At 48.2% G+C, this 13,143-nt stretch overlaps 3 protein-coding genes across 3 annotated transcripts; 2 read left to right on the top strand and 1 right to left on the bottom strand.

Moving 5' to 3' along the window:
• Nucleotides 1-62: 62 nt before the first annotated feature.
• EDB93DRAFT_315323 (uncharacterized protein) lies at nucleotides 63-2,734 on the top strand. The gene is made up of 3 exons (XM_041456053.1): nucleotides 63-99; nucleotides 150-2,599; nucleotides 2,651-2,734. Exon 2 carries the CDS (start codon nucleotides 163-165, stop codon nucleotides 2,596-2,598), a length of 2,436 nt encoding a protein of 811 aa, XP_041308516.1. The 5' UTR covers nucleotides 63-99; nucleotides 150-162; the 3' UTR covers nucleotide 2,599; nucleotides 2,651-2,734.
• Nucleotides 2,735-6,865: 4,131 nt separating this feature from the next.
• On the bottom strand, nucleotides 6,866-9,292 carry EDB93DRAFT_1276702 (uncharacterized protein; the record flags this gene model as incomplete). The annotated part of the gene is made up of 7 exons (XM_041454409.1): nucleotides 6,866-7,055; nucleotides 7,107-7,399; nucleotides 7,456-7,886; nucleotides 7,937-8,228; nucleotides 8,313-8,639; nucleotides 8,701-8,939; nucleotides 8,995-9,292. 7 exons carry the CDS (start codon nucleotides 9,290-9,292, stop codon nucleotides 6,887-6,889), a joined length of 2,049 nt encoding a protein of 682 aa, XP_041308515.1. The 3' UTR covers nucleotides 6,866-6,886.
• A 1,107-nt stretch (nucleotides 9,293-10,399) lies between these two features.
• EDB93DRAFT_1249488 (uncharacterized protein) lies at nucleotides 10,400-12,122 on the top strand (the record flags this gene model as incomplete). Its single annotated transcript, XM_041452868.1, has 9 exons — nucleotides 10,400-10,424; nucleotides 10,480-10,594; nucleotides 10,648-10,824; nucleotides 10,885-10,927; nucleotides 10,964-11,241; nucleotides 11,297-11,396; nucleotides 11,447-11,515; nucleotides 11,571-11,922; nucleotides 11,971-12,122. 9 exons carry the CDS (start codon nucleotides 10,400-10,402, stop codon nucleotides 12,120-12,122), a joined length of 1,311 nt encoding a protein of 436 aa, XP_041308514.1.
• Nucleotides 12,123-13,143: the final 1,021 nt, after the last annotated feature.

The raw sequence follows: 13,143 nt of genomic DNA, 5'->3' as shown, positions 1-13,143 counted from the left end.
AACTCGTCATATGTGTATCTATTTGGCTTGTGGCAAACACAACTGGCATCAATTTTGAGATCTCGGACTTGGTTGGATCTCAGAGAGTCTTAACACCAGGTATACTTCCTGTTAACAGTTTCAAGTGTTATTTTTGATGAATTTTGCAGATGCTGTTCGCGCATGCAGTATATTGTCTTTCCTCTCTATAGACGATCATCGCAGTCTACTTTCACTGGACTCTATCAGAGGACTTATTCATCTTTCTCTGGCAGTAAACGCCTCGTCAAGTTCGCAAAGCAAGCTTCCCTCATCACAAAGGACCCCCTATGGGATCTCGTTTCTCAACTGAAACGCGAGCGCAAAGACGAAGAGATACACAGTGCTTTGGAGAGCTGTAGCATACCATTCATCGATTATGTTCTCTGGAAACATGTGGTATATTCACCCGACTTAAACACAGCTCTATCTGCAATAAAGCAGAATAGGGGCCTTGCAGGTCAATTCCCTGCAGACGGTTCTGCCGTCGAACGTCAACAGACGGTGCAGCTTCCCGCGTGGGTTGCTTTCTCCTTAATCTGTCACAAAGTCCGGACTGCGCAGGATGCGCAGGACGGTCTGTTACGTCTTACGTTTGAGCACTCGTGGACCCTTGGCTCTAAAGATCGTCCTGCACTATTAATTCTGTCCACACATGCGCTCGCTCACTTTGACTTTCTTCCGCCGATGCGTAAAATTGTGCAACAATTCCTCGCGCGCACGATTCAGTTTCCTACATTTTACTTCAATGCTCTACTCCGCGGCCTGTCTGGCTTCACTCGTTCGGAAGCAGCCGCCAATCTTGCGGTATCTGTACTCGAGGCGATGTCAGCACGAGAGGTGCCGTTATGGCTTGAAACATACAGGTCGCTGATGCGAGATCGCTTTGTCACTCTCCAATTGACCAAGGTCCTCCACACGAAGATGTCCCACGAAGGAGTTGTGCCAACTGCGGAACATTTAGAGGCCTTCCTTCGCATCTTTTCCAAACATGGAGCCATCCAGGATTCACAGGAATATCTCCGTGCCATCCGTCGATACTGTATAGAGCATGGCTTAACAGTTCCTCACGGACCGGATATCCACCTTCGCGGTGCTGATCACTCAGGGACAACACACCCTGCAAACACGCTATATATTGGATCTTTGCGGCATGACTATGCTTCTGCGTTTCACTACCTCCATAAGCTTCTACAGCTTGATACTGCCCACAACTCTAGACCCGTCACGTCCGTCCCGGGACCTTCATCTCGCCACGCATCCACCAAGTTCTGGTCTGGTACAAAGACCGGCGTGGACATCTTTGATTGGACCACTGCACTCATTTCCGCAGCAAACGATGAACAGACTTCCACATCCACCCTTGTTACGCTTTTCGAGCGCGCGCGCGAACGAACGAAGCAGTTCAAACCCACTGTTGCCACATATACCGTCATACTTCGTGGCTTACTCTTCCGAGGAGCTTTCGACGAGGCCTTGAGGATATGGAATCAGTTGCTCGATTCAGATATTGCACTTGATCGCAAGGCACTGACTGTAGGTATACAGGTCCTTACTCGTGCAGGGCACCCGCAGGATGCATTCTACCTTCTGAACTCATTCATGGACGCACAGCGCACCTCTTCGCAACCAGCGTCCCTTCCAGATGACAAGCATATCGCTCCAGCATCCCGTCACTGGATAAATATCATCGTCATTAACGAGTTCATGGTCGCCTTACTGCGCATTCGCCGCCCAGATATCATCTTCCAGCTGTGGGACCACCTTGAACAACTCTATTCTGTACGCCCGAACGGAGCCACGTTAAACGTCCTCCTAAAAGCTGCCGTGCTCGCAACCAAGATGGATAATGAGTCCGTGCGGGGGACATTCGCACACCTGTTTCACACGCCTGCAGTAGAGTCCAGCAACCCTATCGACTTGATTATGGGACGGCTTCACCCTCCGCATCCGCCGTCAGTTGTTGGGATCTGGAGGGACCGCCGTGCGGGTGACGTAGCTCGAGACATTTTCCGCACTGTGATGTACGGAAGTTGGAAGCGGCTCCTAGATGTAAAGGAACCTGTTTCTGTCGTGCACTCCAAGGACGCCGAGGCTAACCCTCTTTACCCGCTGACGAAACTAGCCAAAAGCATTACAATGCCATTCTCCATGCGTAAGGACCATGATGCACAACCGAAAGTTATTACTGCGGAAGCCCATTCTCCCGAAAAGAAGCCATGCGGTCCCTATCTATCTATCGTACCCACCGATCAGACCTTCTCAACCTACATCCAGCTTCTGGGTTTCACCGGGCGCGCATCAGAAATTTCGCTTACACTTGCGTGGATGCGTGAGTTGCAGATGAATCCCTCACGCAACACATTGTCCATTGCGCTCGTGTTCTGGGCTGAAGTGTCCTTGCACGGTCCATTGTTTGAGGAGTGGGCGGAACGACGAAAGAAAGGGGAGAGTGAATACGGGCAGCTGGTTAGGTGGGTAACTGAGTGGGTTGGGGAGGAGGCTCCGACAGAAGCGGACATACAAAGGGCGTTGAGAGTGGTGGCCAAAATGAGAGACAGTTCTTTTGGTCGATCATGATGTATGATATTCCACATTTGAATGCCGCGTTTGTTTACTGAAGTTAATGCAGCAAGTGACTCTAAGACACCCGATAATCATTTATCTCAACAAGCGAGTTACGCAAAGACACCACAAACAATACATGTCACTAGTTGGCAGATTATCCGTAAATTGTGAGCGAAGGTGAACTACTGCAGGGCAGAATGATGGATTGGCTAGAGCAAAGAAATTGTTAGTAAACGGAAGAAAGAATCAGTGACTCAATCATGCGCCTACTAATAATTTTTATCCGTCAGGAAACAACGTACCGAGAAGGCACGATGTCCAATAATGAGCAGGAGGGCAGCAGAGGCGATTGAGCCGCGACCTCAACTGTACCTTTGACGTTTCAGCATCCCCAGGCCAGACCAAGAAGGAAGGCCAGGAGGTTTGCTTTATGTTACTTGTCAAGTGATTTGTCAAGTAAGGGTTGACTTGGGTGACGCACTTTTGGTTGTTCAATCCCAGATGGAAACGGTTGTCGTGGCCTGAGAAGGAGACGGTATAAGTATTATTTCTTGCACTCGCAGGAACAGCGGTAAGTCCATTCTGGCACTCAATCATGATGACCGAGCTACTTATTAACATGTATGGCTTGTAGGTACGCAGCGTGATCATGCAATATACATCCGAACAATATGACCGCGATTTCAATTGTGGATTGTATAGCGGGATTTACAAACCATTGGTGGGTATCTTGAATGATATCTTTGACACGAGTGAGCGCAAGTACCACGTACTGATGTATGCCATCTACAATACTGTCTAGTACATGCTCGTTGGATTGATTTTCTCTGTATAACTCACTGTCTATTGCAGTGGCTCCAAGGCCAACAGGGTGTGTGACCTGGAGACGAGCGAGGCATCAATGTTCCTGGACATTGATGCGATGCCAGACGAGGAGGAGTAATAGATGACGAGCACTATTAGTGGTAAAATTGACTAGGATTCACCTTGTTTTTCGCAATGTTTGAATTGGATCTAATATAAGGCTGACGTTGAGTTCGATATGGGAATTGCGTGGCTCGAGGCGATAGGACTGTTCTTAGGATCTGACGCGAGTTGGTAGTGGGGAAATCAACCAACGTTCAAAGTGAGTCTACAAGGCCGTATTTTATCTACAAAAGAGTAAGGGTCCTTGATTATTACGAACGTGAAGGTTCAGTGAGACGGAGAATGGTGGTGCTGAGCCGTGCACAGGAATGACGAGAACTGTTGGGTATTTGACTGCTTTTGGGGCGAAGGAATGAAAATAAGAGAGAATGACGAGAGATAGTTTGGTGATAAGTCCAGGGTATAGTTATGAACGAGGGTGAAAGACCAAGCTCGTCGTTGAGCATAACGAGAAAGTGAAGGTAAGGAAAGAGAATGTGTCCGCGTGACTCGGACGCGAAGCATGATGCTTGTTCGCGTCAGTGAGTCACGCGGATGACGGAACGTAAGTCCTTGAACTTTATTATGAAGCCTTAGTCGGGGTGTAGAGGATATGGAATCCTTACATCCCCTCCTTACTTCGAATATCGACCGTCCTCGGTCGATCTTCCAACAATAAAACTAAAAAAAATATGCGTAATAAGATAGAATGGTTCGAGCGAAAATAAAGGAGGAAACTGAAAAATAGAGAGAACGCATCTAAGACTGCTCATCATTGACTCCAGCAAGAGCTTGAGGGTCGATAAATTGGGTGACTTCAATAGAAGTGGGGGAGCGCAGGTGGTAAGGGATAATGCGAAAGGCTGTGAACTTCAATTTAGAAATTGTGCCATCAACTTCTGCGAGGCGGTAAGATCCTCCTTGTGAGCGGGAGATAACAACCATGGGACCGAAATAACGAGGTTTGCACTTTGCGTTGGATGCTGGTTCAATCTGTTTGTTCAGAACTAAGACGAGAGAGCCGGGGGTGAAGTTATAATCATGAATGGTGTTGGCAAAGCGCTTCTCGAAGTCATGAATAGATGCGAGGCGGCTTTTCAGAAGGCGGGTGTGCACTATAGCAAGGTCTTCGTCGTGCTTGGCAAGTTGGTGAGCACGGGCGGCAAGGAGATCATGAGTCGAGATAAGGGTGGTGATATCAGGAAGCATGAAGGTTGCATGGACGAAGTCAAAGGGGAGAAGGGGTTCTACACCGTGTGCTAGATAGTATGGCGAGAATCCTGTAGATTGGCGGGTGGTAACATGATCAGCCCAGAATACGTGATGTGCGAGGGTGGGCCACTTGGTGATGTCGCCATTGCATGCTTTCACAAGGGAATCCCAGATGGTACAATGCGAGCATTCCACAATTCTGTTAGCTTTGGAGTTGTACGTGGAGATGCGGATATGATGGATATGATACTTCTGTGCTAACCAATCGAGCGCTGCGATAAATGGCGTGCCATTGTCCGTGACAATTTCCTCAATTCCTCCCCATCTACAAAGAATCTCCTCGAAAAAAAATGCACCCAAGGTGCACCTAGTTTCCTTCCTCAACATATGGAACTCAGTGTTACGACTTGGATGGTATCTGTTGGCGACGCTCAAACAGAGCGTGTGTCGTCAATGGTCGAGGACGTCCTTGGGCTAGCCCAAGGTTAGGGGTCTTACTTGGCGAGGCTTCGGCAAGTAAGATTTGACGCCTATGTCCAAATTGGGTAGCTTATGTCAAGCGGGTGCGAGATGATAAGCTATATCGGCCTAGGCTTACGACACCTGAAGGTTAATCGTAAGATCGTCGTTAATTAGAAGGACAGAAGTCCGACTAGTTAACAGGGGGCTTTGCTTGTCGACGAAGTTGATGAGTAAAGATCGAGACTATAGGCTTATCTGCGAGGAGCAGATAAGAAGATAGAATATAGACTGCTGGCTAGGCAGAAGGGATCACTCTGGTGAGAGTAGGAGGTCAAGAACCAAGTAGATTCAAGTTAAGGAATATGGTACATGGTAGCGAGTTTATATAGAGGATAGGAAGCGTATTAGTGGATGATAACTCGTACTACCAAGTGAAGTAATCCGTAAAGGGCATAACCATAAAAGGAAGGCACGTTTGGGGTGAGACATGGGTGAACCAGAACGTGCTTGATAAGAAAGTGAGTCAAAGGTTAAAACAAGAAGTGAAACACGCAGGGGCACAATCGTGCAACTGCGGATCTAAGTATAAGTAACATGTGCGACTGCGCACTGAGTCAGAGATCAAAAAAGGGAAAAGGGCAAAGGGGATGCGTCGTGCATCATATCATAGGTTACCGTCCAGACAGTAAGGGCAAGGGGACTGTCCACAGGATCAGTCAGGTGGTGGAATGGAGCATGGGTATGCTTTGTCAGCGAAAGGATCCGGCCAGATGTACTGGCTCTGCTGAAGCGACAGGTAGAGAGTGAAAGGGAATGCGAGGATGACAAGGATGACAAGGGTAAGGTTGGGGTAAGGGTATGATGCGAGGGCTGATACGAGGAGGATTAGGAGAAAAATGGTAGGGGCCCAAGCGTCTAGATGTTCTTGTAACATTACCCCGGTTTTTAGGACTGAAATCAACGAGTTCAGTCATCCATGTTGTCATACCAGGAGGGGTTGCAGTCGAGGTCATGGAGTGCGTCCATGGCTTCTAACGCGTTCTCTTCTCTATCTTGTTCAAGTCGTGCAGCATCGTGATCGTATGCTGCTTCTAACTGACGCATGTCAGTGTAGAACGTTTCCGAGGATATTCCTCGACGAAGGATCTTCTTGCCGTGAAGGCAAGGGCAGAAGGGGGTGAGATGTCCGGGGGCAAACCATCCACAAATGCGGCAGAAATATCGCTTGCATTGTTTCTGTTTGTGGCCATACTGATGGCAGACCCTGCACTTAAAGTTGCACTGGTAGGGTTGTGGGGTCGTCCTAGTGTGCGTATCATTAAGTATCTGCTGCCTGGTGGGATCCTGGCCCAGTACATGTCGAGTGATGGGTAATCCGAGTGCAAGGATGCGCTCGGTATTCAGTCGGCGACTTCGTCGAGGGGTGCGCGTGGGTGGAGGGACAGGGATAGGGGTGTCATCCCTTATGATAGGTGACCCGATGGATAATATCGGTATGTCATCAGTAGATGTGAACCCTGGAGGGGGAGTGGTAAGACAAGCTTCCAAGCTCGGTTTGTCTTCTATGGAAAGCCGGAGCACCATGCTCATTTTGCCAGCGACTTTGGTCACATGCAGTTGAGGGACCCCAAACACTGCGTGCAAATAATACTTTGATATAAGCATGTCCAAACAAAACGTGAATCTACAAGCCCCAGCAAGAAATCTACAAGTCCCAAGATTAATCTGTCTCCGTCTCTGCTTCGTCAATTTCCAACTTTTCGTAAATTTTCAACTTAAAGCCACTCCATTTACAAAACTTGTTGCAATTGTGCTCCTTCTCGAATGTGCTAACTGCACGTTCGATGTTGCCATCCCCGAAGATATCATCCTTCCCTTTGTTGACCAGGCTATAGTCCCCAGTTGAGTTACGAGTAATATTTTAAAATGAAATCACGTACGGATGTGTAAGAACTTGAGGGTCAGACAAAATCTCCAATCCACCTTGGTAATCGGAAATGAAAGCGAGACCGCCGGTTTTGGCAAACTGTATGTGTTGCGTGCAAGCTAGAAATTCGGCGATTTCATAGCCAACCTCGTATGGATCAAGCATAGGGTTGCAATCCATATTATGGATATATTTGATGAAATCGTCGGTGATCAACTCTTCGACGAGGTACCCAGCCCGCGGCATGGTCAGTGACTTTGATTTGTGGCCAGGTTGTGTGTGATCGTGTGACAATGCGAGACCGGCCTCGACAAACGCAAGCGAGGGATGTGAAAGGGCGGAGTGTCGGATGAATTAGCAACACAATGGTCTATGTATTCATATGCAAATGTGAGCAATGAGCGTGCCCAGTACAAGACATTGGCTTCTCTGAACAGCTTTGGAAGCTCATCACTTATCGTATAGCGTCCAATCGAAAAATTGATCGGGTTTGTGCTGCTGCCTGGAGGGTACTTCTTGTAAAATGGTCGCTTGACAGTGACCTTCTGGCATGGGCGTGAACCTAAAGGAATTTCGGGGGCTGATAAAAGCATCAAGAACCCAGGATGGGCCGTCTTGAAGCCTCCAACGCCAAGCATGTCGTCCGTCGAGGTCTGAACTGTAAGTCGGCCGCTGTGGCTCAATTTGGTGTCCGTGCGGAAGGCAGCATGAAGCTTTGGGTCGTCTAAAATGACTGATAGCGGGCGTGTTGGGATGGGGAAGAATTCAATATTCTCGTGCTGTACAGTGAGCACTAGGAGGTGTGATGTCAGAGAAGGACTAAGAGTAATAGCACGTACTTACTTTGTCGGACATCTATGTCTGTAGTCCCACCAGACTGCAAAACTTCCCGCAGCTGTTCTCGATCTGGAGAACGGAAACCAACATTGGCAGATGCCATTTTCTTGAGGGGAGGCGAGGATGGGACACTCGCAATCTCACGCTGAAACGGCCGCTTGACTGGCGCTTTGGACAGTGCCACTTCAGATGGTGCTTCGACTGATGAGATAGTCAACAAATCAGCCTGAGTGCCAGCCACAGCCAGCGTGCTTGAATGGATGCTCCTTGTCGCAGAAGGTAGAAAGAGTGGCTCAGACTGTGAACCCATGCTGAATCATTCCTAAGGGTATAGATTTTTTGGTAAGTATGTACCGGCATCGTATAATTGAAAAATACAAACCTCTTCAGCTTTTTCAAGCCACGTTTCATAGTCCTCCCATTGAGCCGTGGGCACAACGACATACAATAAAAATTGTTTCGACTTGAATGTCATAGTGCGCAAGCCTTTGCGAGTTGCCTGCGTGCATTGGGAGTAAAAATAAGGCTGACGTGGCGGATGGGTTGATAAATCAACCCATCCGCCATCTCGAATGACGAATTGGTCCTGGCGCCATGGAAAGCCTGTCGCAAAAGCTTGGATCTTCGGCAAGATGGTATCCAGCGAAAGTGTGATGAGTCCGGGTGCGTCAATGCGTGCATCAACGTCTTTTCGGCCCTCACATATGTTCTGAAATTCAGAATTCAGAGTTGTCAGTATGTGATAGATGTAGCAGAATCCATCTACGTACTCCAAAAGGTATACCACGAGCGCCCTTCCTTCTATTTCCACCTTCCCGAACAGCGGTAATTTCCAAGCTAATAGTCTCCACCGGGGGTACAGCATATGCTTGCTTAGCCCAGCGTTCTCGTTCGGCACCGTATTGTGCATGGTTTACTGAGTAGCCAGGCTGAGCCCAGCTAGAAGGGACAGCTATATCTGGCCCAGCACTAGTAGCCACTACACGTGGTGGCAGCTGCTGAGCTACCGCTGAGAGATCACATCAGTAAATGTAAAATGGACGCGAGTATGAAATCAATCAAACCTGGTCTCCATGCAGCATTGATATTTTGCCGGATAACTTGAGCATTGCCTTGAGGGTTCGGACGCTGAGGGTTCGGACGTTGAGCAGTGGGCCTCATTGATGTTGCTGCTTTGCCTTGATAGTGCCGGTGACAAGTTGCACAAACAAAGCGCCCGCGCTGGCCAATGACGATTGTTGCAATGTAGAAACATGGATCTCCCTTCAAAATCTTTGCAGCACAGGCAGAACGTTCACAAATGAGATCTTCTTTGGCAAACACATCTTCAGTGAACTGTGATGCAAGTTCGTAGGAGGCCATGAATGTTGAAGGTGTGAGACGAGGACAGACACGATGAAGGTGCGAGAAACAATATATTTCAATGCAGGATTAAATACAGTCAGTCGCTCAGAACGAGCGGTCAGAGCCTCTGTGGCCATACTACCTAGTTAGCAAAATGAGAGCACATCTACCGGACCATCAGTAACTCAGAATGAGCATTCAGATGGTGAACAAGTTACTTGGAATGAGTGAGACTAAGCTAGAGCACCAACAGAATGAGTGAGTGAGACTAAGCTAGAGCGCCAAGTGAGAACACGTACTGGACCGTCAGTTACTCAGAATGAGTGAGAGCCTCTGTGAGCATGTGGTGAAGCCGGAGTGGTGAAGCCCGAGGTTGTTTGCGGCATCAATGGGGCGATCTGCTTGGGAGGATTGAAAGAGGGAGGATTGAAAGAGGGAGGATTGAAATTGTTTGCGGCATCAATGGGGCGATCTGCATGGGAGGATTGAAAGAGGGAGGATTGAAAGAGGGAGGATGATGAATTGAAAGAGGGAGGATGAAAGAGCAGATGAAAGAGGGGGGATGAATTGAGAAAGAGGGAGGATGAAAGAGGGCAGATGAATTGAGAGCACCATAAACCTCTGTGATTTGATGAACGAAAGAGGCGAGGCATGCAAGTGGTGTGAGGTTTGCGGCATGAAAGAGGCGATCTGCAGTTTGCGGCATGCACCAGCACAGCTTGCACAATATGAAAGGGGCGATCTAACACCAATGAAAGGCATGGAAGTGCGGCATGAAAGAGGCGATGCGCAATGCGCATGTAATCCAGCGATCTAACACCAATGAAAGGCACATGGAAGTGCGGCATGAAAGAGGCGATGCGCAGTGCGCAATGCGCATGTGATCCGAGGAGTCGGCGAGGACCTTAACTGCACAACTTGAAGTCAGAACAAGGTAAGTCTTTTACAGTACCTATGGACATACCTTGCAAGTTGAGTGATATCCGAGGACCTTAACCAGTGCGCAAGTCAGAACTTCATCAGAAGTTCAGAACAAAGTAAGTCGGAGGCTTTACTGTGACTTTACGGAGATAATAAATATAACAGCATCGTAAAGTGGGACCATACCGTCCTGCACCCCTTATCATGCCCAACCAGCATAAACCAACACGTAAGTGTGGCGCATTCGCTTCAATACCACTCCCTGACTTTGATCTTCATTCTAGCCCCCTTAGATGAACTCGCGCCTCATATACTACGCTATTGGAAGACACGGCTCAACGACAAAGAAATCATCCAGGCCTTACAAAAACATTTCAATACAGAACGCTACGGTATCGGGTACGTATATGATATTTATGATTAGCTGACTTAATTGCTCATAACTATCCTAGACTCACAAAGTTTCATCAAATCCGTGTGGACATGGGCCTTGAACGGTCTTGCCAGCAGGGTCACACTATAGAAACAATCCACGAAGCTGTGACGGATCTTCGCAAGATGTACCCTCATGCCGGAACACGAGAGATGATCAGTCTGCTCTTTCACGAAAAGAGTATGAGTGTATCTAGGTAATTTTGTCAAGTTGATCTGTTTGTCAAAGACTGACATCGCAACCGTGACTATAATAGATCAGTCATGATGTCTTACTTTGCTGCCTATGAACCAGAACTCGTGTGACAACGTAAGGCCAGAAAATTGAAATGAAAGCGCTTCTGGGCAGCTGGCGTTAACGATCTCTTTGCCGTTGACCAGCACGACAAATGGCTCAGATTTGGGCTCGGTCTTCACACTGGAATCGAGCTGTTTTCAGGGTGGATAATGTGGATCCGAGTTTGGCATTCTAACAGAAACCCACAGTTGAAGAAAAATGTAATGCCGGAAATCACTTGGTCACCACTCCGGCGTAGGTTCACACCTGGCTTCGAGAATTTGCTGGACGAAGGTGTCATTGAGGGTTGGTACGACTCAGCGGATACTCTCCAAATGTACGTAGCGCTTGTCTTATGGTCCTATGCCCTTATATGTCTTGTTGTCTTCTAGGATGATTTTTCGTTGGGTTTTTATACCCTGGCTGCAGCAGGAGCTTGATGCTTATAGAGACCGAGTGAACAATTCCGCCAAGAGGCGTGACCGCAACAAGGTATCTACTTATTTCTGTCTCATTAAAATGTGTGCTTACAATCCCCCTAGGTACTCCCACACGGTGTCCCAACTCTTATCTACCATTCTCCCGAAGATTTCGGAGCATTGGATTTCAAGGTATTCATTTGCACAAGTGACCGCACACAAAGGCTTACTTGACTATGCCAACTAGGTTTCTATAGATCACGAGGGCATCGACTACGTTCGCAATGTCTATATCGATGCTTCCAACCCGGTATTCGACCTTGTCCCACCTATGCTTGGCAACTTTATCGAGCATTGTTATGATGCAATGGGGCGCCCTGCAGTGACTCGGTCATCAGTTTGGACTGTATATAGGAATGTGCTGTCTGCTGTACAGCTTGCAGAGAACCCACATCCCAACTTACTACTGACTCGGACGGAAAATGAAGGTGCCGCCACCGGTGCATTGACATTGATCAGTGGCCATGCCGATTTACCTTTCAATGAGGAACCGGATGACATGTATTACATGGGTGGCGTGCGTGGAGGATTGGGCCTAGGTACGATGCAAATCTCCTTTAATCAATTATATACTGACGAGGCCAAAGGTGATTCTCACGTCCACAACTTAAACGCTCTAGCTGAGCTGGATGAACCTGATGTTCCATTGGATGGCAGTTCTGCGGGTGTTGGACCCTTAATTGTTTGGCAATTTTCGAGTGATGAGTCAGAGAATGATGGCGCAGTGGATGAATGGTGATATTCAAATTGTGTTAGTGTACTTCGTGACTGGACCGTCGTTTTTCAAGGTTGAAATTATACTTCGTAGTCACTTGTTTTACTAGGTGCAAATACTGGGTTGGCTCCAAGGCATGTCTGGAGTCCCGTCGAAACTTTTTGCCTAATAAGGCAATGCACATGAGCACGGTGCTCTGGCTTTCCATAGTCTTCTTTGTTCGTCTTTCTCCAAGGTGGTGTGCGAGTTTCCTTACTCGACTTTTCTTCTTCATGCTTCTTCTTCCCTTTATAGGGAGCAGGTAGCGGGTCGTTGGCTACGACCTCATCGTTGATGATGGCAGCTCGGAGTTCCTCAAGCTCGTCACTAGTCATCATCCTATACTGCTCTTCTTCGTGTTCTGCGAACATTCTGTCAATTTCTTCTGATGTGAGGTCGGTGGGGATGAGGTTGGGTCTTTTGGAAGGGGGTGTTGGAGCACTGCACTCGGCAGTATGCTCGACAACGGATGCCTGTATAGGCGGTTGGTTGTATGTGATTTCTTCTTCTATCTTGGCGACTGTGTCACCAAAGTTTCTAGTAGCTAGAAGGTTCAAGAGGGACCTCTTGGCCTTTGTGACGGAGTAGCGGGTGATCGGGTGAGGGGGACAGATACCAGGTGGTCCGGCTGTAAAAGCGATAGTGTCAACTGCCCGAAAGGCGTTGACAATCTCCAGGAGAACCGTGTCTTTGGTACGATCAATATAGCTGTCGAGTCGGAGCGCATACTGCGCGTCGAGAATAACGGCCTCCCAGAATGCCTTCTGAGAGTCTGGGGTCTGCGTGAAAGAAATGGTGGACTCGTGGATGAGTTCGACGATAGAGGCTGTGGATCCGAGGGAGAGGGAGGAGGCATTGGACAAAGTGGTAGACATGGAAATGATGGTAGCTGGTTAACAACTGAGGAGCTTTGTTGTCAGCTTGAGTCTCTTCTTATAGTCCTTGAGTATCTCTGCTGTGGACTTCAGTTCCTTCTCTGGGATCCACGTTCGTTCGGAGGGTGGAT

Source organism: Suillus bovinus (assembly GCF_016758785.1).
Source record: "Suillus bovinus strain UH-Sbo-P2 chromosome Unknown EDB93scaffold_21, whole genome shotgun sequence".
Classification (NCBI taxonomy): domain Eukaryota; kingdom Fungi; phylum Basidiomycota; class Agaricomycetes; order Boletales; family Suillaceae; genus Suillus; species Suillus bovinus.
Note: the sequence above shows the minus strand (reverse complement) of the source record. Positions and strands in the feature narration are given on the sequence as shown.